This window comes from Podarcis vaucheri (assembly GCF_965113315.1).
Source record: "Podarcis vaucheri genome assembly, chromosome: 3".
NCBI classification, from domain to species: domain Eukaryota; kingdom Metazoa; phylum Chordata; class Lepidosauria; order Squamata; family Lacertidae; genus Podarcis; species Podarcis vaucheri.
The window spans coordinates 40,405,701-40,432,797 of NC_138761.1; the positions used below are offsets into that span (position 1 = coordinate 40,405,701).

General features: G+C 45.2%; 1 protein-coding gene across 2 annotated transcripts in view; it reads right to left on the reverse strand.

The window, feature by feature from the left end:
- Positions 1 to 4,736: 4,736 nt before the first annotated feature.
- The window catches only part of CAPN11 (calpain 11), a 32,816-nt gene continuing 10,455 nt past the window's right edge, over positions 4,737 to 27,097 (reverse strand). For both annotated transcript variants that reach the window (XM_082216241.1, XM_082216242.1), the window contains exons 2-22: positions 25,259 to 25,549; positions 22,873 to 22,942; positions 22,056 to 22,174; positions 21,347 to 21,480; positions 21,002 to 21,170; positions 19,363 to 19,446; positions 19,191 to 19,276; positions 17,831 to 17,905; positions 17,349 to 17,509; positions 16,749 to 16,918; positions 16,643 to 16,654; positions 15,575 to 15,786; positions 15,102 to 15,141; positions 13,930 to 13,995; positions 12,930 to 12,987; positions 12,766 to 12,830; positions 10,815 to 10,883; positions 10,546 to 10,624; positions 9,767 to 9,883; positions 8,716 to 8,774; positions 4,737 to 7,990 (exon numbers count right to left, since the gene is read on the reverse strand). In XM_082216241.1, the coding sequence (XP_082072367.1) occupies positions 7,964 to 7,990; positions 8,716 to 8,774; positions 9,767 to 9,883; positions 10,546 to 10,624; positions 10,815 to 10,883; positions 12,766 to 12,830; positions 12,930 to 12,987; positions 13,930 to 13,995; positions 15,102 to 15,141; positions 15,575 to 15,786; positions 16,643 to 16,654; positions 16,749 to 16,918; positions 17,349 to 17,509; positions 17,831 to 17,905; positions 19,191 to 19,276; positions 19,363 to 19,446; positions 21,002 to 21,170; positions 21,347 to 21,480; positions 22,056 to 22,174; positions 22,873 to 22,942; positions 25,259 to 25,504 (2,118 nt within the window). In that variant the 5' untranslated portion in view covers positions 25,505 to 25,549 and the 3' untranslated portion in view covers positions 4,737 to 7,963. The remainder of the gene's footprint in view (positions 7,991 to 8,715; positions 8,775 to 9,766; positions 9,884 to 10,545; positions 10,625 to 10,814; positions 10,884 to 12,765; positions 12,831 to 12,929; positions 12,988 to 13,929; positions 13,996 to 15,101; positions 15,142 to 15,574; positions 15,787 to 16,642; positions 16,655 to 16,748; positions 16,919 to 17,348; positions 17,510 to 17,830; positions 17,906 to 19,190; positions 19,277 to 19,362; positions 19,447 to 21,001; positions 21,171 to 21,346; positions 21,481 to 22,055; positions 22,175 to 22,872; positions 22,943 to 25,258; positions 25,550 to 27,097) is intronic.

A 27,097-nucleotide genomic window follows, 5' to 3' on the forward strand; every position in this document is an offset into this window, starting at 1 on the left:
AGTTCACCTCTGTGCCAAAATTGTCCTTTAAAACCAATGCAGTGTAGTGGTTAGAGTGCTGGACTAGGACTTGGGAAACCAGAGGATAAAATGGGGAGGAGGAGAACCATGTATGCCACCCTGTAAGGTCTGAAACAGGATACTGGCATGTGAACATACTCTATATCCCCTTATTCCTCGTTATTCCTAAAGTGCCTAGAGTTATTAGTTGCTGTACAGCAGGGACTGGGAACCATTTTCAGCCTCAGAACAGATCCCCTTCTGAGCAATTGTCCAGGGCCCTCAGGCCAGTCATGGGCAAAGCCAGAGGCAAAAGCAGGTGGAGGAAAGAATGAGAATCTTACTTTTGTATAGTGGGCTAGTTCCTCTACTCTTTCTTACCATCCTCTATCAAGACAAGCAATAGCATTCAAGGACACATTCCAGCCAGGCAAATGCACTAAACAAATTTTCAAAATACCAGGACAGACAAAGTAGGGCCAGTGAGAGGTGCAAGCTGGAGAGAGGGGATGTGACCTGAGGAGAGTCCTGGGGCCAGACAGAGGGTCTTGGAAGGGCCACATTTATTCCCTGGGCCTGAGGTGTCCCATCCTTGCTGCACAGCTAGAGATCCCTCTGAGAGCTGTTTTAGGCGGTACTATCTCAATGAAGCTCTCTGCAGCACTTTCTCAGGACTGACTCCAGGGCAGAAGAGTCACTGGCCCAAGTAGCTCCATGTGGGCCGCCTCCTCTGTCAGTGTACCTTGGAAGGAAGACCTGGCCATGGTGGCAGTGCGCACTAAGGAGCACCAGGTGGGGCTGTGCTCAGCCACCCTTTGCATTTCCCATCATGCCCCACACTCAGGGGTGCAGTGGCAAATTAAAAGGATGGCTAGATCCAAGTGCTATGACTGGGGCAGGGGAATTAAGTGGGCCCTCTCAGGGCCTAGGTAGATGCCCAAGGATCCCAGCTCTTCATCTTAAGGGACTTCTGACAGAATCAGCAATCCCTCTTTTGTTCCCATTGTTAGCATTTATTTCATTTATGAGTCACTTCCTGTGAGGCATCCTGAAGCAATATACAACACAGCATTTTTGTTTGTTTTCAGAGTGCGTGGGAATGGCTTCTCCTGAGGGTTGCTTTCCCCATCCCATGATTTCTCACCTCAGATGAGGGGCAGTTAAATATATGTGGGGAAAACCAGTTGTTGAGTAATCTGTTTCAGCCAGGAGCAGGAGAACCCTGGTTTGAGTGACGTGAGTGCCCACCTCCTTCATTTGTAGGAGTTTTCCTGGAAGCTTTTTATATCCAGCTGTGAGCCACGGCTTGCTTAAAAACACAGGAAAGAGCTTTGGCCTTCTACAGAGGCTGCCCACGGGCAAGTGCCGTGTGTGGTCCACTCTCCCAAGCCCAGCAGGCCGGAAGTGCTGGATTTTCCTTGCTTCCTTGCCTGCCGTGCTAATCCCCAGGCTTCTGAGAAAGCTCTTCATGTTCCCAGTGCTCTCACTAGCCTTCATCGAGCAGCACCCTGACGGCTGAGCTGCAGAGATGCAACGGCCAGGTGGAAAAGAACAAGATCTGCTCTTGTTGCAGCCTTGGCACAGGGCTCCTGGGTTGGGCCCGCCTAGTGAGATCGGCGTCTGTTGCCAAAGGAGAAAAGTGTCCGCTGGTGCTCCACAAGGGCTTGTAAATATTCCAAGCTGAAAGATATTAAGTGCTAGCTTCTTTACCATTAAAATCACCACTTGGAAGTGAACGTTAACAGCTCATTTACTGCAACAGTTGAGGCCAAGAGCTTCAGATCGATTTTTTGAAATCACGCTTCTGGAGTCCCTCTCTCTCACACGCAGGCTGATCTAGGGGCACAGAGTTTCTGGGGTACCGCAGCAGGTGCCTCAACTATCTAATGCAAGGCAAAAGGTGGGGTGGGGTGCTAGATTTTGGCACCACACAGGGCGCCACTGAAATTTGAGACACCAAGATCTGCCACAGCACACCCTCCCACTTTGGTTGCTAACATGCAGGAGAGATTTCTCCTTCCTCTAGATCTCCTGTTGGATTCCCTTTTCTGGGCCAGGCATGCTCAAAATCTTCTGCATTGAATCTTCAGGCAATAGGTTTCCAGACACTTCCAGCTAACATATCATCTACAATACTCACATTAGGTTTTGTGTGTGTGTGTGTCCTGTTGTGGTCTCCCAAGCTACCATTTGAGTTCCTCTAGAGACCCTGGATGTACAGGCAGCACAGCTGCAATGGACATATGTACAGCTTTGTTTGGTACCTGCAGGCCACTCCTTCTCTCCGATGCAATCCTTCTCTCAATTTGCTGTCCACAGAGCTGTCCTACCACAAGGTACAACCGCTTAAACACAAGGGGCCTTAATCCCCTTGAAGGACAGGATTTCTATGGGCCAGAAGGGCACCCACCCACAAGGCTAGGGCACTGCGATCGCTCCAAGCTTTATAGAAATAAGGGGGGAAAGAACAAGAGGTGGCCAAGTGCCTTGCAAAAAAAAAAATTCTTCACACCATTCCTTTCTCCTCAAGGTACTTTTAGAAGCTGGATGACCGAATTGTATGGCCTCAAGGCTGTGAGTGGTGTGAGAGGGAGGAGGTGATGCCCAACCTGGCAAGCGCTTCCCTGCCTTTCTTGAGTCAACCCCTTTCTTCATTAACTCCAATACAGGCTTCTTCCAGAGTTTAAGCCAGCAGGACAACTTTGCTGGAATCCAGCCCACTGGCAAAGTTGCAGATCGCAGTAGGACTGGCAGATAGGAGTCTGGGAGTTCAGCAGCGCCGAGGAAAGAGCTTTCCTGCCACCTAGTGGCTTCTGGATAAAAATCATAGTACCAAGAGAAATTGGTCTATTGAACACTAAAAAAAATAAATGCCATATTTTTCGCTCTATAACATGCACCTGACCATAACACGCACATAGATAGTTTTTAGAGGAGGAAAACAAGAAAAAAAATATTCTAAACGAAACAGTGGATGTATGATTTTTGTGGTTCATGCTGTGGCCACAGACATGTGATCTGACAGTGAGTTTGGGGTAGCCCAATGCAAAAATCCTGAGAATCCATGTGGATCCATGCTTTGTAACCACATTTTTGCACCACTGCGGCCCCAGGCAACAGTGGGTGCGTGATTTTTTTTGGTGCAAGCTGTAGCCATGGACATGCTATGTGATCTGATGGTGAATTTGGGGTGATCCAGTGCAAAAATCCTGAGGATCCATGTGGATCCGTGCTTTGTAACCATGTTTTAAGTGGGGAGGGAAGAAAAAGCACTCAAGGGACAAGGAGCACGCGTGGGGTGTGTGGAGAAGGATGCTGCTAATAATGCAGAAGAGGCTCTGCTTCTCTCCCTCCTCCCTGGCACGCAGAAAAACTTTGCTGCTATTTAGCCAGCTGAGTGGGGAGGAGAGAGGGACAGAGAGCCTGCTTGCTTTAAAGGAGCCAACCGGATAGGAGCCGCTTACACTCGTGTAAGCGGCTCCTCTCCTCTCCCGCTTTGCTCCTTTAAAGCAAGCAGGCTCTCTGTCCCTCTCTCCTCCCCACTCAGTGGCTCTTCTCCCGCTTTGCTGTTTCAAAGCGAGCCACGGAGGAGGGAAGGAAGGGGAACCATGGATCCTCTGCTCACGACTGCAGCAGATCCCCCCGCCATCCATAGGCATTCCCTCCATAACACGCACAGACATTCCCCCTTACTTTCTAGGAGGGAAAAAGTGAGTGTTATGGTGCAAAAAATACGGTAAATCCCTGGGAGGAGTAACCTTCTGGTAAACAAACAGCCAATCTTGCCCCACTTTACCTTTTGCTTGACTCTGTGGCTTTTCTCTTCTTCTGCCAAAAGGAGTAAAGATTACACCTGTAATCTTTGACATTGATCATATGCCACACTTTTACTCCATACATGAAAAATCATGGTAGCGATTTTCTGGAACGCTCTGCTTGTATCAGGCACACACCTCTGTTGCAGTTTTTTAATGCCTGCTTGTGTGCATTTCTTTATTATTTTACTGAATATTTTATACCACTTCTGTAAGCCTCTTAAGACTTTTTTTGTTGTTGTTATATGAACGCTGCTAAATAAATAAAAGGCAGGTTGACATCAAGATACTAGGTGTCAGTTGGCAAACTCTTATATCTGAACTTGGAGTTACAGATGTTATTATATATTTGCTTTGCAACTACCTTAACAAAAATAGTTTTTAATTCTATTTATTTTGCTCCTATTGGACTGCGCACAAACTATTTCTGGGAAATACCTGTCTTCCCCAAATATATAATGTGCAGAAGGAAACCTGAAGTTTATAGAAGTTTTCTAGGGGGCTTTCAGAACAAGCACTCTCAGCATCAGGTTGGAGTTTGCGATCTGAGCTGCTCAAGACAGACTCGGTACCTGGAGAGGCTAAGCAGGAGCAGCGGGAGGCGTAAGTTGCCCCTACTCGGGTGGATTTCCCGGGAGCAGAGGCTCAGTGGCGCAAAAAGGGGTTTCCCCACACCAGAATTGGACTTAAAGACACCTTAAAGAAGGAATTTAGGGGAGAACCTCAGCGCAAAGGAGCGAGACTGCCCTCCGGTGCCTTCGCCTCCCAGACCCCATGAGCTAGTGCTGGACTCTCCAGTAAGATATTGACACAAATTCAAGGAGCACCCCCCACCCCTAAATATATACAGCGATAAATGTGTAGATCAACATTTTCTATAGACATACAATAAAAATGTCAGAATAAACAGAGTTTGATATATATATATATATCTCTATTTATTATTTCACATATGTCGCAAATCAAACTGAGGAGGCAGCTCTGCCCTCTGAGCTGAAGTGGTTATAATTGCAGCCAAGTTCTGCAGGAATTCTAAGGCAGCAGGTGGTTGTGGGTCCCTGCAACAAAGCACTAAGGGCATGAGCAGCCTAGATATAGACAGGGGCCATGAAGGGGTTTGGGCTGGTGATGGGGCAGGAGGATATGCCGCATGTGGGTTCCTCACAACGGAGGCAAGAAAAGACCCAGAAGCTGGAAATGCCCTCATGGGAGTGAAGAGTATGATATAGACAGGAAAGAATGAGAGTACATGGAAGAACTGTAGAACAGGCATGGGCAAACTCAGCCCTCCAGATGTTTTGGGACTACAACTCCCATCATCCCTGACCACTGGTCCTGTTAGCTAAGGATGATGGGAGCTGTAGTCCCAAAACATCTGAAGGGCCGAGTTTGCCTATGCCTGCTGTAGAATCTGAACTCACTACGGTTCCATTTTGAAAAATCCAATTTGGCTGCATCTCACCTAAGCATCTCCTTTCCATTAAGTGGCCTGGGTTGTACATAGCTGGCTTGAATGTACCCTTCAGAAAACTCCCATTTTACATTCTCAAATGGGTGAAGAATTAAGCAGCATGACTAAGGGCTAGACAAGTGAAGAATGCAGCATGGGAATTTGGCATCCAGAACATTTTCAGTTTTCTTTTGGCAAATGTTAAAGAGAGATGGGGAAGAGATTAACTTGGGAGTGCATTGGCAGTGTTTGAAGAAGCCTGCACATGGAGGTGGCAGAGTAGGGCTTCTAACCCTTATGCCTTCAGCAGACGCCTCTGTATCCTGCTCTCAGAGGTACTTGACCTCAGCCCTGAATGGCTACACAAAACCCTCACATCCATGTTTTGTTTTATCTGCCTCTGACCTTACTGGGGCATCCTAGCCCTCTCAAAATCTCAGCCTCAGAAACAGAATTTATGCAAAGCAGACTCCCATTTTCTTAATCTGCCCGGTTTAGCTCAGGACACCAAATTCAGAACCCTTTTCATGAGGTATGACTTGGGCCAAGTGCTACCTATTACAGGTGCAATCCAAAGAATAACCTCCCTACCACTAGCATCAGATATTACAACTGACATCAAAATGAGGCAACTGCAATGTTTGTGTATCAAGCAATAACTCAGGTGGCTTTTAAGATCTTCCCTTTCCCCATCTCATACAGCTTTGCTATATTAGGGCTCTACCACACCCCACTTTTCTCAATGACGTTTTTAACAGGGAGTGGAGATTCTGATCCATGCTAAAGTAGCACCAAAGGCTGGCAGTTGTTCTGTACTAGTAAATCCAAAGAGAGGCAGCCATTTTGGGAACACGTCGCAGTAGAAAACCAATCCTGCCTCAGGCTGCCTACAGTGCTAGGCTGGAAGGCTTGCAGAGAGCTGGAACTGCAATTAAGTGGGGATCTTTGTCCTCATCACAGGAAATTGATGGAAAGGTATAAGAATGAAAGAGGCAGCACTGCATTCAACTACACTGTAGCCATTCGCATTAATGAGCAATCTAAGAGCAACACACTCCCGAATTTGTATCTATTTTTCCACTCAGAAGAAGGGACAAGCTAAAAGCATAAAAAGGACTTGGCCAAGGCGACAGAGCAAGTCAAAGGCAGGCATGGGAACGGTCCTCAGAACAAGGGACTTCACCCTTTGCTTAGGCTAATCTGTGTATTTACTATATGGTTTTAAAACTATTGTCAGAGTGCTTCCACAAGGCTTGTAATGATTAGGCAAGCCTGTGCTTACAAATCCAGCAAGAAAGCAGTACCAGGTGCTCCCAGCTGTCACTAACCCATCAGGTGCAAGGAGCCAGAATCCTTCATTCTTAACTTCTGGATCCTTCCACCTATTAGGGGTACTGCATCAAGTTCATGTGACACTTGAGGCAGCCTGCGGGGTCCTCCCCAACTCCTGAATGCTTTGGTTTTGCTTTTTAAAAAGGGTTCTTGCCCAAACATGTAACAATGAGATTGAAAGCACTGCCACAGCTGTGATGTTTTATTGTTTTGAAAATTTGGCCTTTAAAAGCGTGAATTACTTATTCTGAGTACTGGGTCCTAACGATGCAAGAGCTCTGATGCTTTGGGTACCTGAAGAAATGTGAAGTTATCCAAATCCCTCTTCTTTCACCAGTGTGCATGCAAGTATCAAGGAGGCTGCAGTGCAGTTCTTAACTCAGAAGAGACTAGCGTGCAAACAGATAACTCTCTCCCACTAATGCCAAACTGCTGTAGTTCAGTGGTAGACAGTGTCTGCTTTGCATGCAGAAAGTGTCAGGTGCAATCCCCAGCATCTCCTGGTCAAAGGGAGGATATATTTGGAGAGCCACGCTGCCAATTAGTGGAGAAATGCTGAGCTAGATGGACCAAGGCAGTTTCCTCTGTTCCTGTGCCTCCAACTTCCATGGATGTTCTGTGCAAAGCGAGAATGGTGGCACTTGTGGGCAGTGGGGCCTGTTATTTGTCTTGACAAATAACACTGACTTCACCAGCCTTTTGGCACCAGCTCTGGAGGTCATGCCATCACTTCAGAAAACTCTTTGAGAGTTAAATTAAGGACACAGATCCCTTTCCATCCTGCCACCGAGTTTACTGGAGAAAAGCAGAGCAGGGGATCTTGCAATGCTCAGAGCGGCGAGAGAACAAGCGAGATTTCTGTGCAAGATCCAAATTGCTAGTAGCCAGCGAGTAGGGAGAAGCCAACCTTTGAGAAGAGGGCACAACCGCACCCCTGCCTCCTTTTGATAACTGTGAAGGCAGGCAGGCCTCCTCCTGGCAAAGGGTATAGCTACACAAATGTCTGCATGCAATGGCCCAACATGCACCCATGCGCTTCTCTCGCTACCCCCTGATCGCCTAAGTGCTGCTGCTACCACAAGCCACACTGACAGCAGGATAAGAGCTGTTCCTTCTCTGCCCAGCTCCCATAGAAGAGCTTTTGATCCCCCTAAATAAGTGGTGTAAGGGAGCTTAAATCACAGGATACCAGCTGTGTCTGTTTCATGGAGGGGGAAAATGGAAGCAGGCTCTGAGCTTGGGAATGAGGAGGTAAGAGGAAGAAATAGGGATAATGGGCCATCCTAGGTCAGTCAGCCTAACGTAAGGGAGGCACTTGGGGCAGCCCAGTCCAAGAGGGTCGTCTCAGCAAACGCCTGTCTCTTCTTTAGCCGCACATTGTGAACATCAGCCACTGTGAGAGAAGGAAAGCAAGAGTGAGTACACCTGTGAGGGCCCAGAAGGTAGAAGAAGAACTGGACCATAAACTGCTCCCCCCACCACCTAAATCTGACTCAGGCGTGGCCCAAGATATTTGGCTACCCGAGGCAAAGGACAAGATGGTACCCTCCCCAATGAACTCTACTGGATTGGCAGTTGAATCTTACTTTACTACTGTCCTCCACCACGTCTGAGGACAATAGACTAGATGAGGAGTTGCAGAACAGGCTTCCAGTAGAAGGACATAGCTAAGGAACACAGCAGGGACAGCCAGGGAGCTGCCTTCATGATCTCCCTACATTTATTAGCTGCCTGAGACTAGCGCCTCACTTAACCAAATTAACAAGGCACTAGGCCTTGGACTAGGCCTTATCTTCTCTTCCTCCTTTATTCTCCATTTTCAACCCATCTCCAAAACACAATGGTTCTCTCCACACAACATGGCAAAAACATGGGCTATTCCTCTTCATTCCCTGGCTTCATTCCTGTCACTTCTCCCCGCCTAGCCTTCTGCTGTCAACCTTCTCATCCCTTCCAATTTCTCAGTGGCCAACCTTTCCAATGAATAGTTTGATGCAATCAATTAAGTGCCCTCCGCACATTTAACGCATGACAGGAGCTCTGAAAGGGACAGCAGGGCTGCAATATTGTGAACGCACTTTCTGTCACCTTTCACCTTTCCTGCCTCAGTCTTCTTACCTCACCGAGGTTCATCACAGCACTCCCACTGCCTTCAGGATCCATGCTATTGAAGAATCCTACAGAGTTTTAAGAGAAAACACAAGGTGATCAGTCACTGAAAGGACTTCTGTTCCATCTGTTCTCATCAAGGTGGTCCCTAAGGAAACTTACAAATAAAGGCTGGAGCAATCCAGATCCTTTTAAATTGATGTCTTAAATACAAAACAAGTAGGAACTATACAAACATATCTAGGGATGGAGCTCCACAGGCAGACCACCACTTCCGAAATGGCCTGTCCAAGGATGCCTGGAATTGGGCCTCAGCTAAATCCAGTAAGCACTGAATTGATCTTCAATGGCTTGTAGGCACAATGAATGTTAAAAATGCCTACTCATAAATTTCCTTGCCTGTTTATTTTTCTTGATGCATTTAGTTGGCGGCCTGCTGGCCATAGTTAAAATATCCTTCTTGTCAGAGCGGTGAACTATATGTGGCTCTTGGCTCCTGATTTATCATGTTCCTACCTAAACCCTGTCAAAAGGAGCCTTGCCCTTCAAAACCTGGCAAGGAGTTGGTACACTGAGAATCTGTTGTATACCAGGAACCAGGATACGTTACATCCTTAGGCGAAACACCATCACATTTCAAAAGCCAAGAGGGGCTCAAATTGATCCTCACTGTTGGCAGAATGTCCATTACAGCAGAAACACTGACAAGCCAAGTGTGTGGGGGGTGTTATGTCCCCTCTGAGTCCATATAACCATCACCAGAGGAAAGTGATAACCTCTAAGATATTATCTAAGGCCTACCACAAGCAGCGGCCTGTCTGGAGGGAGCTACTTCCTCCTCTTTTCTCTCGAGGAGAAACCCAGCTGAAATTAATAAGGAGTGATAGCTGTGTAGCCGTTACCTACACCCCAAAAGAACAGTTTGTCTGGGATAGCCGTTTTATACCAACTGCCACCAATAGAGAAATACAAGTGTGTGCACTTCAGGCCTAAAGGCATGTTCCTACACGCCGTTGGGCAGATTGCGCAGAGAGATGGCTCCCTCCTCAGAACCACTTACTGAACATCGTCTCCAACTTGACTAAGCAACAGACAAAGTTATCAAAGTCCACGCCCAATGACTCGTCAGCATAACGTGCCACCACCACTTGGTGCAACTTGTTGTCCAGTTTGAAGCCTAAAAAGGTAGAAATGGGAGTGTTAAACCAGCTTGAAAGAAACGGAGGCCTTCTCTGCCTTAATGAGGTTCGGCATAAGAGTCAAGGCCAGAAAAAAACAGTTCAATATTCACTGCACCCTGGGGGGTGGGGTAAGAGTGTGAAAACTTGTGAATATGGGCACAGGACCATCTTTGGCTGATTGTATTGGTCTAAGATTGTGCCTATATTTACCAGATAGATGTTGCCAAATGTCCTTCCTGAATTTTTTTAAGAAAAGGAATGCTGAAGGAGAATTTTCGCTCTCAAGTCGCAGAATATATTTTTTCTACCCACGTGCAGTTCTGATGAATTGCTGCCAAATCCAAAGCTGTTCCAGTAGGGGTATGGCACTAGAAACTAAAAGCCGAACTGCTTCCACACAGGAAGTCTGAGAAGAAAGACCATCACTCCTCCTCAGATGGCATTGTTTAGTGGTTCTGTGTTCAGATTCTGAGAAATGAATTCTGCCCCCCACCTTGGCAAAAAAAAGCCCTGGATAGCGATTAGAAAATAATGCTATTGTAGGAGACTGGTATGGATTCAGACTACATAGCACAGTCACAATACCAGGATCTGCAGCCGATAAGGATCCCGGCAACCCACCACCAAAGTGTTTGGAAACATCCCCTTCCATGCTTACCACATGTTTCCAAAGCCAGGCGCATCTCATAAGAGCTCATAGTGCCTGACTTGTCCAGGTCATGCTGGCGAAAGACATTCTGCCATGATAGAGAAAGAAGATGATGCTGAGATTCTGCTTCCTCCACACACACTCCCTTGCCATCCTTAAGCCCCTTCCTCCCACCGAAGGTTCTGTTGAGCACATCTCTCTCTCTCTCTCTCTCTCTCACACACACACACACACACACACACACACACACACACACAAGCCAAGTCTGCTTCTCTTACCAGCCAGGTCCTAATCTTGTTCCACAAAATCTGAAACTCCACAAGGCCCAGGCGAGCACTGCCATCTTTCTGAAGAGCAGAAGAGTCAAGGGAAGACATTAAGTGCAAAAAGGAGGACTTCTAATCCCAAAGTATTGGGGAGCGAGTTGAATAGAGGAGGAAGGTGTAAGCTCATTAACTTCTCAACATGGCAGAAGATAGAAACAAGAAGCCTAGAGATAGTGTTGGCTGGATTCCAGGTTCACCTCACCCACCCTTGTCTTCCAGTTGGACACAAGACAGCCTAATGCTTTTGCAGTTATCAGTACCACACGTCTGCCACCTTGGAGTGGCTGCACTTCTGAACTGCTCTGTACAATAGAATGAAACACTCTATTTAAGTGAGAATAGCAGGGAAAGGTATGCACAGCTAGGAATCATGCACTAGATCACAATGATATTGAGTGAATGAGATATACACACACACTTTCACTTCCCAAAAATAAAGAGGGGGAACGTGAAATGAAAAGTGAAGTAAAAGAGAGGGGAAAGAAAATTTACATAATGATAGTGTTCTATTTTAGCAAGAAAGGGCTAGCAACAGAAAATATTTCTCCATATTTTTCATTCCAGTACTGGAAAAAAAGGCCCATCTACATCTAGTGAGGATTTTAAGAGGATTTCAAGAAAAAAGAATGTGGCAACGACAGAAGAGATGGACATATGTTGGCAACAGGAGCGGGAAACCTGATTTTTTAAAAATGTATTAAATTAAATTAATTAAGTTTTATTTGTACAGTGGTACCTTGGGTTACGAACTTAATTCATTCCAGAGGTCCGTTCTTAACCCGAAACTGTTCTTAACCTGAGGCGTGCTTTCGCTAATGGGGACGCCTGCTGCTGCCGGCGCGCAATTTCCGTTCTCATCCTGGGGCAAAGTTCTCAACCCAAGGTACTACTTCCGGGTTAGCGGAGTTTGTAACCCAAAGTGTTTGTAACCCAACGTACCACTGTATTAATTTGGATAACTAATAAAAATTATTTGGAAAAGAAAGATAAAATAAGGCCCATCTCATGGTACATTTATCTTGTTGGCTGAATGCTCCCAAGATCTTGACACATTGAAGTGTCTAATGTAAGCAGACAACTGCCTCCAAAGGACAGCTCACAACACACACACTAATTACACACGTGTATGAAGAGGGGAATTGCAACAAAATACAGTGGCCTAATACACTTCTGTGAGCAGTGCGACCATGAATAAGCCAGAGAATCTGCATGATCTTCAACTAACACAGATCGGCTCCCACAATATCCGAACAATTGCAAGTTACAATAAGTCTCTGGCCTGCTATAGGGCTAGGACAAACTATACACAGAGGCTGCACAATTGCAAGCAACTGTCTGTCTACAACTAAGAGGAATAAAGAGGCAACTACCTCAAAAGTTGTCCTACTCTGCATTTGTAAATGATGAACACATCATGAGGCCACAGGGGCTCCCTTCACATAGGTAATGGTATACACAACTCCCATCCCTGACCAGAAGCCATCATGGCAGGAGCTGATGGAAGCTGTAGTACAATATCTAAAGGGAACCATGTTAGCATCTAAGAGGCTGTTCTCTCCCTCCTCACATCTACTTGGAGAAAACAAATAACAATTCCTTACATTTTGGGGTTTCCAAATCAGTAAGCTAAGCACAAATCTTGGGTTTTGGGGAATGAAATGAAGCATGATCCCTGCTGCAGACTTAAATGAAGTAAAGGATAACCATTAACTACAGCTTATTGTGATGTGCAAACTTGGTTAGTAGGTTTAGGCTATTAAGCTTCATACAATAACACTCCCCCCCCCTCTCGCAAAACTACCTTTGCCTGTAGTTCTATGCTATGAGCAGATTTGTATCCTTGCCCCACTTTCTTTGACCGAGATAACCCTCCCCATTTCTCCCTTCTCAGCAGAAAGGATACATCCATCAGGTTGACCATGTTACGGCAAGAATCCATGCTGAACCCATCCGTCTTCAGATCTTTGTCTGGCCGAGGGAGGAAAGAGACACACTGTTATTACACTTGGATAGGATGTTCAGAGATATCCACAGCATAGGCCAGGAGTCTGAATAAGAAGCACTTACGTCTGGCAATGACTCTGTTCAGAATGGTTCGGAGCTCAAAGACGCTGATTTCCATGTCCTGGAGGAAGGGAGAGAAGGCAGATCATTAAAAGAGCATTTCATGGCTCAGAGATTGTCAGGGGTCCAAAAGCAGCTCACTCCTAATTCCTCAGGCTCTGATCCCACCTCGGGCAGCCTATCAATGCACAGGGATGAATGGATCACTCTATCTACAATCCATGTTGATTTCACATACATGTCTATTCATAAGTTCACTGCTGTGCCCTGCTTCTACACCAATCTGCAATTCTGTGTTGTTGTTTTTATCTACAGCAAAATTAATATTTAAATATGTATTTTATTCCAAAATATATATTTAAATGCATTTTGCATCAATAAATGGGTTACTAAACGTACAAAACAGATTTATTTACATGTTTTGGTATACGCTTTTTGAGCCAAGAATGGCATCACAAAATTCAGAGTAGTGTGAAATCAGAAAGGCAATTGCCAGATTTGAAACTCAGTTTGTATCAGAATTCAGAAACTAAATTCTTCAAGCATCCCTAGTATTAAGGGATGGTTCTGGACAACATCAAGGAAGGCCAAGTCACTGAATTGTCATGGAAATTTGTCCGGACTATGAGCCCTTCAGCCTCAAATTCATATTCCAATGAACTATTGCCATCTTCCTCCAGAGATCACAAACATGCTTCTGTTCAATGATATTTATCTATTGTGCTTCCCCTCCACTTTCCCTCCATTCTCCAAGTTCTATGTGCATGCTTCTGTCACCCTCATTTTATCTCTACAATACCCCTGTGAAGTAGATGAGGTTGAAGGAAGGAGACTTCAGAGAGGTCTCTGATCCAAGTGAAGTCCTCTTTCCACGGTGAACAGGCTCCTTCAACACCTTCTCACTTCCACATTGTCAAAGCCACTGGCGCTACTTTACCTGCTCGTTGCACACAACAACTGAAGAGGGAAGAAACTGACAGGAATGCTGAGTCACAGTACCTACCTCTCCTGCAAGCTGCCGGAACATGTTCTTGAAGTTATCGTCCACATCATCCTCAGATATCTCTTCCTGAGGAAACAAAAACCAGGACCAGCAGGTGAAGCACTGCTCTGACTACCTAATTTTCCCTCTAGCTACCTTCAAAAACCACTGACAGCATCTTACACACTCCCATCATTAAATGCTATCTTCTCGCTTTCCATCAGCTGGCTTTCTCCCTTCCCTTAATTCTCCACGCTTCATCCCATCCTGTTTTAACCAACAAGGATGATTTAAAATGTAGCTTTAAGAAGGAGGAACATTGGCGTGAAGGGACATTAGCCAAATGCTCAACAAAGTATTTTATTATGTGCAGGTGATTTATACAGTAACCCAAGACTATATTACTGCAACATGCTTTATGGGGAGCTGTCCTTGCGACTCATCTCAAAGCTTGATCTAGAGCAGATTGCTGCAGCTAGATGGATAATGGGAAAAGGCAGGGTTAAGAGACCTGCATTGGCTTCCCCTTTCCTACCAGGCCAGGTTCAAGGTGTTTGTACTGGTGTACGAAGCCCTGAGCAACTGAGGCCCAGGATACCTTAAGAACCGCCTTGCCCCTTTATGTCCCAAGCCAATTACAGAGATCACCCCCCATGGACCAAAGTATTATTTATTGCTTTCCTAGCCCAACTTTGGCGCTCAAGGTGGCATACATCACTCCCCCTCTCCTCATTTAATCTCCACAGCGACCTTGTGAGGTCGGCTGAAAGGTCACCCAGTGAGTTTCACGGCCAAGTGGGAATTCAAACACTGCTCTCCCAGCTCCTAATCCAACACTGGAGTCATGCCTTGAATGTAGCGAGCCCAACTCTATGGAACTCCTTCGCACTAGAAATCAGACAGGCATTGTCCCTGCTGAGCTTCACACGCTTGGTTAGAACCATTTTGTTCCAGGAGGCATTTGCACCATGAATACTTGTCTCGGTATTATCATCTTTGATGTTTTAAATTTTGTACACTGTATTGTTTTTACTTTTTGTAAACTGCTTTAAGACCCAGATACAGTGAAATGTGCAGAATACACACACACACACACACACACACACACACTTAAATGCTCTCATAAATAAGTCAGAATTAAGAAAGAGGGAGGTTTGACACTTAAAACTGCCCGTCTTGGGTTGGAGTGTTACCTCATCAGGCAGATCTGCGCTGATCTCCTCATCCAGCTCCCTGGAGAAGAAAGAACAATGTTAGGAAAGCCTCTAGTTCTGAGAAGATGGAGGAGAGCCTGGCAGAAGGGCAAGAGATATGGTAGAATACATCTCCACTTTGACTGTCCCCATTCAAGAGAGCAGTCCCAATAGATGTATCTGGAAGTTTGCTGTGCAGCTCACTCAGGCAGCAAAACATTGAAAGCCACTGTGAGGATAAAGACAATGGGTGGAATACAAGTCAGGTCTATTCCTCAACTAGCTTTTGAGTCTTTTGTCCAACATCTAGAGTATCTTCTGCTGCTCAGTGCCTTCCTTTTCTTAACCCCCCCCCAAGTCAACTAGCATCCAAGCTAATTTACAGAAATGTAGCTGAGTCCCGAGGAAATCTCATACACGCCTTACAAAGACCTAGGAGATGATAGTAGCTCACACTGAAGGCATGGACTCACTCTGTGTCTGATTGCTTCTCCGTGAAGACGCGCAGGATGAAGTCTGCTTCCTGGTGAGGCTCAAAGGTGGAGGGCACGATGATGTATTCGCCTGGGGGCAGGCGGATGTGGTTGCTCACCTCCCGCAGGTTGATAAAGGTCTCTGAGCGTGCCCGAGACTGGTTCCTCAGGAAGAATTCCTTCTTCAGGTGAATACTCTGGCAGCCCTGGTTCTGGGACAGGAAACAGTTCAGGTATATTATATAGGGCGGCAAAGGGGCAGCCCCCTCCTTCATCTGATGACAACGGCCTAGGCATCACGTCTAGAAACAGCCTAGGCATCACGTCTAGAAACATACAGTGGTGCCCTGCAAGACGAATGCCTCGCAAGACGGAAAACTCGCTAGACGAAAGAGTTTTCCGTTTTGGACGTGCTTCGCAAAACGAATCTCCTATGGGCTTGCTTCGCAAGATGAAAATGTCTTGCGAGTTCCTGCGGGTTTTTCCCCCTACCCCCCTTTTCTAAGCTGCTAAGCTGCTTATCAGCTGATCCGATAAGCTGCTAAAAGCCGCTAATAGCGCTAATCCGCTAATCAGCTGATCCGATAAGCCGATAAGCCGCTAAAAGCGCTAATCCGCTAATCCGTCATTGGGCTTGCTTCTCAAGACGAAAAAACCGCTAGACGAAGAGACTCTCAGAATGGATTCTTTTCGTCTTGCGAGGCACCACTGTACACTCACACCATTCATTTAAAGCACTACAATCCCACTTTAAAGTCGTGAAGGCATCTGGCAAACCCATCTAAAATCATGCAACCACCGCACATTTACTGATTTTGCTTAATTTGTTGATGCATCCAGTGCAGAATTGGACCCCTCCTTTCTAGCTTAGAACCTATACAGCCTGGACCATTTGGTCTGCAGCCATCAAAGAGATGTGCACAACATTATGGGTCTCTGTTTGCATCAAGCAGGAGGAAGGTACACGTTTCAGATTCCATCCAGAATAGGGAACAGCACTCTGTGGCCTCAACCCATTTAATTCTTGCACACAATTCAGTAACGGGGTTTCGGTGGCTCAGGGCATACCTCCTCAGGAACCTGCACAGAGAGAGAAAGCAGGCAAATGTTAGGAATGTGCTCCTATTAAGTGATGATGCTCAAAAGGGCACACCAGGAAGCCACATGGGGTTACCTCATAGACTGCAAAGCCAATGGTGTGCATGTCTCCCCCAGCTTTACGTGCTTTCCGCCGGTGCTTTTGCATCAAGGCCACTAAGAAGCTGCAAGCCAATTCATTGTCGTCTGGGTCGTCATCCTCTTCCAAGAGCTTGATTTTGAACTGGGGGTTAATCCAGAACGTAGCTGCAAGGGGGAGAGGGAAGGTGGCGCACAATCTTGTGTTTGTTTTGTACTGGTGTGTAGTGACTGTATACCTAGATTAACTGTTTGAGTTTGCTACGAGTCAATAAAAGCCTCTGACTAGTCAAGTAACTAGCCTCACAATATACTACAAGGTTATCAAGATTTGAAAGCAACCAGTATTCATCTTCATTTCCTACTTCTTCCTATCTTTCCTCATCTATTTCTTTTTTTAAGAAACTACAGTGGTAACCCAAGGTAGTTTTCCACAACTAAGGCATCCAGAAAGGAGGACATCAGGCTACAAATCGTGGCTCAAGCAGAGGCTCCAGGATGGTGAATTTATATATCACACCTCTGCAGAATGTGGGAGTCACTTTACTAGTCCATCAGAACCAAAGAGGCCGGACAAAGAATAGGTGGCAGCTGTTACCTGGGTGGTTCCTGCAGCCTCCTGCTGTGCTGCCTCGGCGCCAGGTGCCCTCAAACAGGGTGGTATGCCATCTGCTCATGTCATCCTTGGTCAGAGCATCGGGGGTGAGGTTGCAGATCTCCAGCCTGGAAAACTCACGTAGAAAGTCTCGAAAAGACATCCTGCAGGGACAAAGAGGTATGTTGAAGTCACAGGGCAGAGAGGAGAATCAGGCAGGGCAAGCGCAACGTCACTCAAATGCTTAAAGAACCTTGAAGCCAAAAGAAAACACTTTCCACACCTACTCTTTAAACAACTTTGGGGTACAAACAGAAAGGAGCTTTGGGTGTTTTGTTCTGTTTTTTTTTTTTAAAAGATGCAATTAATTGGCATCAAACGCTTCTGCATATCCCACTGCAGAATTAGGAATTATTGGGGGTATCTGCATGTCTCTCTGTGTGTACACACCAGGAACAAACAATGCCACAAGTCTCAGAACTCACCAGAATTCACCATCTTCCATTTTTAGCTGCAGTTCTTCCCTCTGATCGGGGTCCACTTCGTTCCACTCAGAAGAGCTAAGATAGCAACAGAAAGACAGTTATGCTGGGCGTCCTCCCTATGTTGTGTCAGTTTGCATTTCTTAGTGCAGAAGGTATTGAGCTGATGTGTGGAGATCTTTCCTATTCTAATTAATTCAAGAGGGTTCTTGAAGCTTCTCTGTGTGAAAGAAACAAGCAGAAGGTTCATGATGTTTGAGTTATTCCTTCAGAGAAGCTGAGTACCGTTGGTTTAAACTGGTTCTGTTATCTCTTCTTCAAGGTCATGCTGACTATAAGAAGAGGCCAGAAGGAGCCTGGGTTTCAGCTATTCTTTCTGTCTCTTTTCCTTCTGGTGTGGTGTTCTGTACACAGTGTGCTCAGTGTTAAGGTTTAGACTTATTATAAGTTATTGTAAGTTTAAGTTATGTCTGCTGCAACTGGATTTCTTATGGACAGTGCCAATCCTGAACGTACTGGATTTGTGACCATTATGCTCATTTGCCTTCAAGTAGCAAATGCTGGATGAAATAAAATTGCCTCTGGTCTATTTTTTGAGAATCCTGCAACGTGTTAAGTTTTTAACTATACATTGGAATCTACTCTGGATCAGTATTGAGTAGAATTTTAGTGACATGTTGCTCCTTCCAGTTTTATCTGGTAGCATGCCCATGCTTTGCATTCAAAAAGTCCCACGTTCAATTCTCCCTCCTGTCTGAAACCCTGGAGAGCTGCTTCCAGTCAGTGTAGACAATTCTAAGTTAAACAGTCCATTGATCTGACTCTATTAGGCAGCTACCCATGACCCTAACCTGATGTTTCATTCCAGCTCATGGATGAACAGATTCAATAATAATAGTAATAATAATAATAATAGTAATAGTAATAATAATAATAGTAATAATAATAATAATAGTAATAATAATAATAGTAATAATAATAATAATAATAATAATAATAATAAACAACTTTTATTTGTATCCCGCCTTCCCTGGGCTCAGGGTGGCTAACATCAAATATATAACACTGGTATAAAATCAAACAATAATCAAATTACCTCCTAAAAAAAAGTCAGGATCAAATTAAAATCTAATTAGATGCCTAATTAGATCAAAAAGCACTGCGTTAGAAAGGAGATGGAAATTCTACCTGTGATGGCTTAATTGCACATGCAGATCATCACCTGATGTTCGAGTGATGGCAAATGCATTTGCGAAACATTTTTTTAAGTGTCACCCGGATGCATCCTAAATGGGGTCGCTATCAGATGTCACAGTTGGGCACGGCATCTACTAATGTCACTGCAGGAACACGTCCAACCCACCTATCACTCCAGGCTCCAGTCCACTCCACTTGACCCCAGGGATTCCTTATCCGAATGAGCGCTTCCTGCCGGCCACGATAGTCCACCTGTCAAAGTTAAGGTATTAAGACAACCGACACACATGGCTAAAGCCCTTGAATTGGTCTCCACAGCCCCCTGAAGAGAAACTCACATTCTTCAACCCTGTGACGCTATAGGCATGGCCCTTCACCAGTTTCTTGAAGGTAACGGCTTCCATGTCAAATGCACTTGTGATCTGTAGAAAGAGGATATATGGCACTGGTCAAAAGGCTTAACCCTCCCCTCTCTCCAAAAGGCAACGGACTAAAATGGCTGCTAAACACAATGTACCAGCAGCAGTTCATAGCTTGGTGTTGGTTCCTGTATATCCTAGTTGCCTCAGGCAAAAGTTCATTCACAATGTTGAAGAGGCTGTGAACTCTTACAAGCCTGTTCATTTCAGAAGGATGCAAAAGTCATGCAGTAACGCTGTGGGCATTGCAGCATCTACATCAAGAGGTGCTCAGTTTCCATAGGTTCCATAGGAAATGGGCCCTTTAGTGGGTGTAGGCTTTGACTTCTGGAAAACTGTTATTTGGAAACTTGACAGAGAACTATGGGTGAAACATCACTGGGAGTGTTGACGACATCCAGGTCGATTTCTTTACTTTTTCAACAAGCGAAGACCAGCTCTTCACATTTGAAGGCAACATTCTATAGCAGGGATGGGGAACCCCCAGCCCCCCAGTTCTTGTTAGGACTACAACTCCCATCATCACTGGCCACACCGGCTGGCCTGATGGGAATTGGAAATCAACATTATCTAGAGGGCCGCAGCTTCACCCATCCCCATTTTACAACACAAAGCTATTCCATAGATTAGCTGCAAGCTATTCACCAACTGGCCACTTGTATTATTCAGAATACACAAACAGTGAAAAGTAAATGCTCTGATAATGTACAGATTAGTTCTGGCCCACTAGATCATAGTGTGTATATATATATATGGAATGTAGCCCTCATTCATTTTTCTGGCTTACTTGGCACTGCTTTTCTCCACAACAGTAGGGAGTGTGAGGGGGGATGACTTATTACAACTCACAAATGGACATTTATAGAAGGTCACCCTGTGGACAATGTGTGAGCAGGCATGCAGGGCAATAAGAGTGGGTATGGAGAAAGGAAAAGCTGTTGCGTAGGATGCTTGGCTCAGAGGCATTCCTGCTTCACAACTTGGCACCATTCCATTTCTCTTGCTTGGACTGGTGTGCACTTGTGTGTGGTCACCAATGTTGTATTTCTCTCCTCGCATTTTAAAAACACAGGAGTAATTAAAATATGTGTGTTTGGCAAACATCCCAGACAATGCTCAGTCACGCATGGATCTCAGACCAGCAGCTGACTAATTTGCACATAACAAGACTATTCATATGCCCCTGTTTTTCACGTCATTGTTTTCTAACTTTTAAAAGAACTCAACTAAAGACTAAAAGAAAATGGCAACCTGAACTGTACTGTATTTGCCTGAAACAGGGTGGTTGTCCGTACACTTTCCTAACACAAGGGGGCACCAACCAAATGTCTCTTGCTACAGATGAACATGTGAAATGGAACTTCACAGCCAAACAGAGACTTGAGTTAACATTTGGGCCTATTCTACTGTTCTATTCTGACAGGTTTCCATTGACCGAATCCCTGGCCTCAGAACAAATATCAGATCCAGATTAGGGAAGCCAGATCTCCCTCTGCTGCCCCACTTTGATTCCACATCTGGAACATCCCACAAGCTCCCTCTTTGGGGCACTGCTTACATCAATGGAGCAGCCAAGCAGGGATCCCCTCTCAAGAGCCTTGGAAATGATCCTGCACAAGTCGCGAGGCGGCTTCTTGAGATCGTACATCTCTGCCACGCCACCTGTGAAGTCCTCAAAGCCCTCTGTGGTGCTGCCCCCCGACAGGGCCTCATAAGAGCCGTTCAGCCTGTATGGCAAAGAGAATTGGCGGTTAGTAGGCTAGCCTTAAACCTGGCCTCCTGGAAACCGGAAGGCCCAGTTACAGAGGGTGGTGAGTTGAAGAACAACGGAAACAAATCCAAACCAGGGCTTGCTGGGGAAAAACACACAAAAGGGCATAACCTGTGCTGAGGCAGCACTCACTTGGCATAAGCTTTTTCCAGCAGAGCACTCCAGAACTCCTGGCACTCCGCTGAGTGCACAAACACCAGCTCTCCATCCTTGGTTGGCAGCCGATCGTCAATCACTACATCCACCCATTCACCAAACTGCCAGATCTGAAGAATAAGAAGTTGGAGAATAATAATGAGGTAAGGCAGAGTAACATAGCAAGATGGTCCATCACTCCATCTATTAATAAAAACAACAACAACAACAACAACAACAACAACAACAACAACAACTCAATTTATATCCTGCTCTTCCTCCTGAAGGAGCCTGCACCTTGGGTACTGCAGCATTGAGATTGGTGCTCAGGCTCAATAGGCTCCACCACTAAACAGGAAGAGGACTACACCACCTTAGTAAAATATATATTGCCTGGCAGTGGCTTTCCAAGGTCTTAGATGTTCTTCCCCAGCTCTACATGGAGATGCCAGGGCTTGAACTGATGATGGTTTGCATCCAAAGCATGTACTCTACCACTGAGCTATGAGCTTTGCTGATTGGGTTGAGGTAATGGGATAGTAGACATTAGGTTTGAACAGGGCAACTATCCCCTTCAGGAATAACTCTACTTCTTAGCCAAGGCTTCCTCTGTTTGCAGCTTTACGTTTTCTGTAGCTTAGGGTCCCATCCACCTGTGAGACAGGCTTTCCTTTGAAGCACTTTCTGTGGGAAAGATGAGCCTTACCTGGAAGTGAAAGATGCCCGCATAGTCCTCCTGAAAGCTTTGTCCATGGGGTACAACCCTGTGCAAAAGTTCCTCATTGAGAGTCAAGGAACCAATAGCAGCTAGCAACCAGCAGTCACCTGATAAATAAGGAAATAGATGTCAACTCAGGCTGCATTCAGATGTGGGGATTGCTGAACCAGTTTTCCTGGTTACACTTTTGTCCCAGTTTCTGACATTCCTTTTACACTGCATTGCTAGTTGAATTATGGAACAGTGGCTTTTTGACTGACTGCCAGGTCACACTAAATTCCACTCACTCCCATAAGCATAGCGGTACACAAAAGCAGACAGCAGACATGTTCCCACAATCCCACCCTTTATGCTCATGTGTGCTACGATTCCCCCATGAAAATGGCAGGAAAGAGTAGTTATGTTGGCATACCACCCCAAATTTCATCCTCCAATTCCCCCCCCCAGTTAATGGTGTTGCAAACAGATTTTCCCTGGAAGCAATTAATAGGGAAATGACCACTAAACTTCCGCTGCACTTCCAGAAGTGGCTTTTATGTTATGTGAAAGATCACATAAACTTTGCCGGGGGGGGGGGGGGCGACGACGAGGGGGAAGGAATGAAGTGCTGTCTGAATGCAGCCTCAGTTTCCCAGTGGACCTGGATTCCTAATATCCTTATTTCTTCTCTAGGTTTTCAGTATCAGCAAATTCCTCATCATCTGAAATCACCAGAAAACTTGGAATATCCTTTCTTGCTCTTAAGATTCATTTATGGTGCCTCCAGCTCCCCTCTCAATCCAAGGGATAAACACACATTACTCACCCAGAGCCCCCTGGCAGATATCTGTCCTTGTAGCACCTCCAACGATAAACTGAGGGTCATCCACAATTTCCTGCAAAGAAAAATGGAATATAAACTGTGGCTGGGTTCTTCAGAATACTCACACACACATAGTGGGAGCACTGAATACACAACATGAATGCAACATCCTTAAACGGAGACAGGCAAAGACTGTTATGGCTCAGATCCATATTGTGTTCCTTTCTTCCACTTCAGTGCTGCTCTTTTTTAAAAATATCTCCTTCTCTCTCTGACCTCCCTGCTCTGGTTTCTTGGGTTATGGGTTGGTCTAAATGTATTCTGGAGGGTTTAAGAACACACACACAAATCTTCGGATTCTTGCAACTTTCTTTTCCTTTATTTTACTGTGCATGTGAGAAATGAATACAATGCACAAGTTCTTTGTTGAGGAGCTATTTTTGCAGTGCTTTACATAAAAAGTTGAAGTGCCATAACAAAAAAGGAGAGTGATTTTTTTTTTTTACAAAAACAAAAACCAGCAGAATCAGGAAACCAAATCTAACACATTCAATGAAGTATTCTGTTACTTGTGAAAGCTTCTGGTGTTAAAGGGAGACTCTATGTTGGAACATCTCCTGGTTCAGTTTGGCACTGAAGTACAGTAATGAATGGTTGGCATCAGAGTTCACTTGAGCCAGGCAGCTGCTATCGCCCAGACCATTTAAAGCACAGGAGGCCAGTTCAGGCAGATGCTGGCAATCTAATGCTGATAATACATTTTTGAGCCATACACTATGATTGTGTTTTGTGGTGCCCTATTTTCTGACCAGAAATCGTTAGTTTTAACTTTAGTTTCGGGAAAATCCTTGATATTTGCAAGTGTTCACACATTTTAAAATTATATTTCTGTGGTGTGGGGATTAACAGATGGGCAACGGAAGCAGAACCTGCAAAACCTTATGGCTGCAAAGAGGTTTATACTTCAAGGCTGGAAGCATAAACACCCACCACCCACCCTGAATATCTCATTGCTCTTTCTACATGTGAACAAGTAGACATGTGGATTGCTTATATTAATGTACATGCTTAAATCAGGAATGATTGTCTTAAAAAGATTAATGTGAGTGGACAATGTTTTCTTCTTGTTGAATGCCACCTATAATCTCAAACAAGCTTTACTCAGGGTAGACCCATTGAAATCAATGGACCCAACATAATCATGTTAATTAATTTGTACTCTGAAAAAAACTTAGTTGAATACACTCCCATCTATCCATTCGGGGTTGGGGAGAGGGGGAGAGAGCTGGCTAACCTGTGGCCCTCCAGATGTTACAATTCCCATCAGTTCCAGCCAACATGACCAATGGTCAGAGATGATGGAAATAATAATCTATCAACATAAGGAGTGTACCAAGTTTACAATAAATACCATATTTTCCCATGTATAAGACAATGTTTTTTGCTTAAAACTTTTAGTCAAAAATTGGGGGTTGTCTTATAACCAGATGGTGAATGTACAGGGGTTCAGGGTTGAGTGCAGGCTGCCTGGACTCGGGTTCAAGCTCAGACTGGCACAGATGGTCTGGGCAGGGTTTGGGCTCTGGCTCTCATGGCCCAGGCTTGGGTTCAGGCTCTGGCCCAATTTCTAAATTTTGGGTTCCAAAAAATAGGAGTCGTTTTATACATGGGGGCATCTTATACACAAAAAAATACAGTATGCAGGCCAGCATTTTTGTCACCTTATAATAGATGGGGAATGTGAGACAGCAGCTTGTTTAAGGCTGTGAGTCCACAGCTGACTGAATATCATCATCTATGATTTGGTTTGCACCAGCTTGTGCAGATCTCATATGCTTGTATCAAAGGATTTCTTCCTATGCCCTATTACGGTCTACTTTTTCCTCACCAAGAATCAGGCCATACCAAAGCTTAGAGGGAGACTTTGCATATAAATGTTGCTACATATCCCAAACCTTGAAGCAAAATGGATAATCCTATTCAACTAAATAATGGCTCCAAAACATGGGCCTGTGCCATAGATACACAGGAAGCTGCTGGGAACTCTAGAGAGTTCTATTGTAGTGAATATTCAAGTGTGGAAATTGGTTGTCTGGCATTTCTCCACCCCTTTTGCAGACTAGGCGGTCTTCTGCAAGCTCAGATGCATTTGAAGTTGGGCTGGATCCCAGACTCAACTAAAATTTATTGAAGGGGCAAAGCAAGAGGTCCAAATGAGAAAAGCGGGACTAATTAGAAGATAGATAGAGGCCACCAGAAGCAAATAATAATGATAATAAATGCTAGAGTTGGATCCATGAACAAGGAGGCTTTTAATAAAAGCTGCTAACAGAATGCAGAACAGCAGGTCAAAGTGGTCCTCCGAGGGTCCCTTCAAGCAGATACTCACCGAAGGACGCATCCAGCGAACTCCGCGGGTTTTGGAAGAATTTGGCCCCAGCTCCTTGAATCCAAGGACTGAGGGGATGGCAGGAAACTGGGGGTCCTCAAACAAGGTGCCACTCTCCAGACATTGCTGCTTCAGGGTCTCATAATCTTGGCCGAGGAACTTAACAGCATTGTTGTGCTGGCCCACACCCTCAGCCCGCAAACGGTTCCATTCTAGTTTGGCAGCCATTCCTCCAAAAGGCATCATCGCACAGCAAGCAGGGCGCGGGCAACGGATACCTCAGCAACACTCCTAAAATCCAAAATAAAAATCCACTGTGAGATGAGACACAGATTACTGAAGCTGATTAAGTGTATCCAGCATGTGCATCTATGTTTCTATGATTATAGATTATAAAATTCCTGTCTTGCCTTTCAGGTAAAACAAGGAAGTGCAATATCTATTTATAAGATATAGTTTGGGGAAAAACAAGCCAAAGACTGAAAAACAATTTAAAACAGTCCTAATCCTCATGGCTAATCAGGAAAAACCAAAACAGTAGTACAGTGGTGCCTCGCAAGACGAAAAGAATCCATTCTGTGATTCTCTTCATCCAGCGGTTTTTTCATCTTGCGAAGCAAGCCCATTGAAGGATTAGCGGATTAGCGCTATTAGCGCTATTAGCGGCTTTTAGCGTCTTATCTGCTGATCGGATCAGCTGATAAGCGGCTTAGCGGCTTATAAAAAGGGGGGAGGGAAAAAAAACAGCAGGAACTCGCAAGACATTTTTGTCTTGCGAAGCAAGCCCATAGGAGATTCGTTTTGCGAAGCACCTCCAAAACGGAAAACTCTTTCGTCTAGCGAGTTTTCCGTCTTGCGAGGCATTCGTCTTGCGGGGCACCACTGTACTGTCTTCTGGGGGGGGGGATTCTCCATTTTGTTCTGCATACTGGGGAGGGCAAATCACCAAATCGGAGATATTCTTCCAGACTACAGGTGGCAATGCATTGACTGAATAAGCCTTCATGCTCTTGTGAACAATATTTGTCCGTTGGTTGAACTATGTAGTTGGGTGTATTTGTCAAAGATACTCCCAGCCATTTATATACCCCACTGTTTCAACAAGGAGCTCAGGATCACACACAGAAAGAGTCCTCTCAATATTCCTTCACAACAACCCAAGAAATAGGTCACCCACTTTCATGCCTTCTGTCAGCTTGGAGGCCAAGTTGTGATTTGCACCTGGGCTCCTCCACACATGCGAAGACAAATGCACCACACTGGCTTGCAGGCCATGCAACACAGAAAATGGGTCTCACCACAGCCTGGGGGACACCCTTTGCTGAGCACAGATCAGGTTAGGACATTCTGGGCAGCCCAGAAGAAGATGGCTTCCAGCTGTGCGCAGCTGTAGGCCAGAGACAATAATGCCTGCAGACCCAGCGAAAAGAAATCCCAGAAGCCCCAGCTCTGGCAGGAATAAGAAAACCAAAGAAGCAAATAGAGCTCATCTGACAGGATGAGCGTTTTGGGAAGAGTGCCGCCAGTCACTTCACACTCAGATGCCTGAAAAGACTACCGAGAAATGCAAGCACTCTTTGGTAACCAGGTGTTAGTGAAATACCATGCAAAACAGATGTGTTTGTATATGCATGAAAATATTTACATCATCCTGACTTCCAAATTTCCTGGGTTATGTTTCAGTTTGGGGAGGTTTTTTTTGGCAGACTTTAGAAGATTAAGACACCCTAGGAGAAAGAAAGAAAGAAAGAAAGAAAGAAAGAAAGAAAGAAAGAAAGAAAGAAAGAAAGAAAGAAAATGTAACAGATACTCGAGTGACAAAATCCCACTTAATCAGTG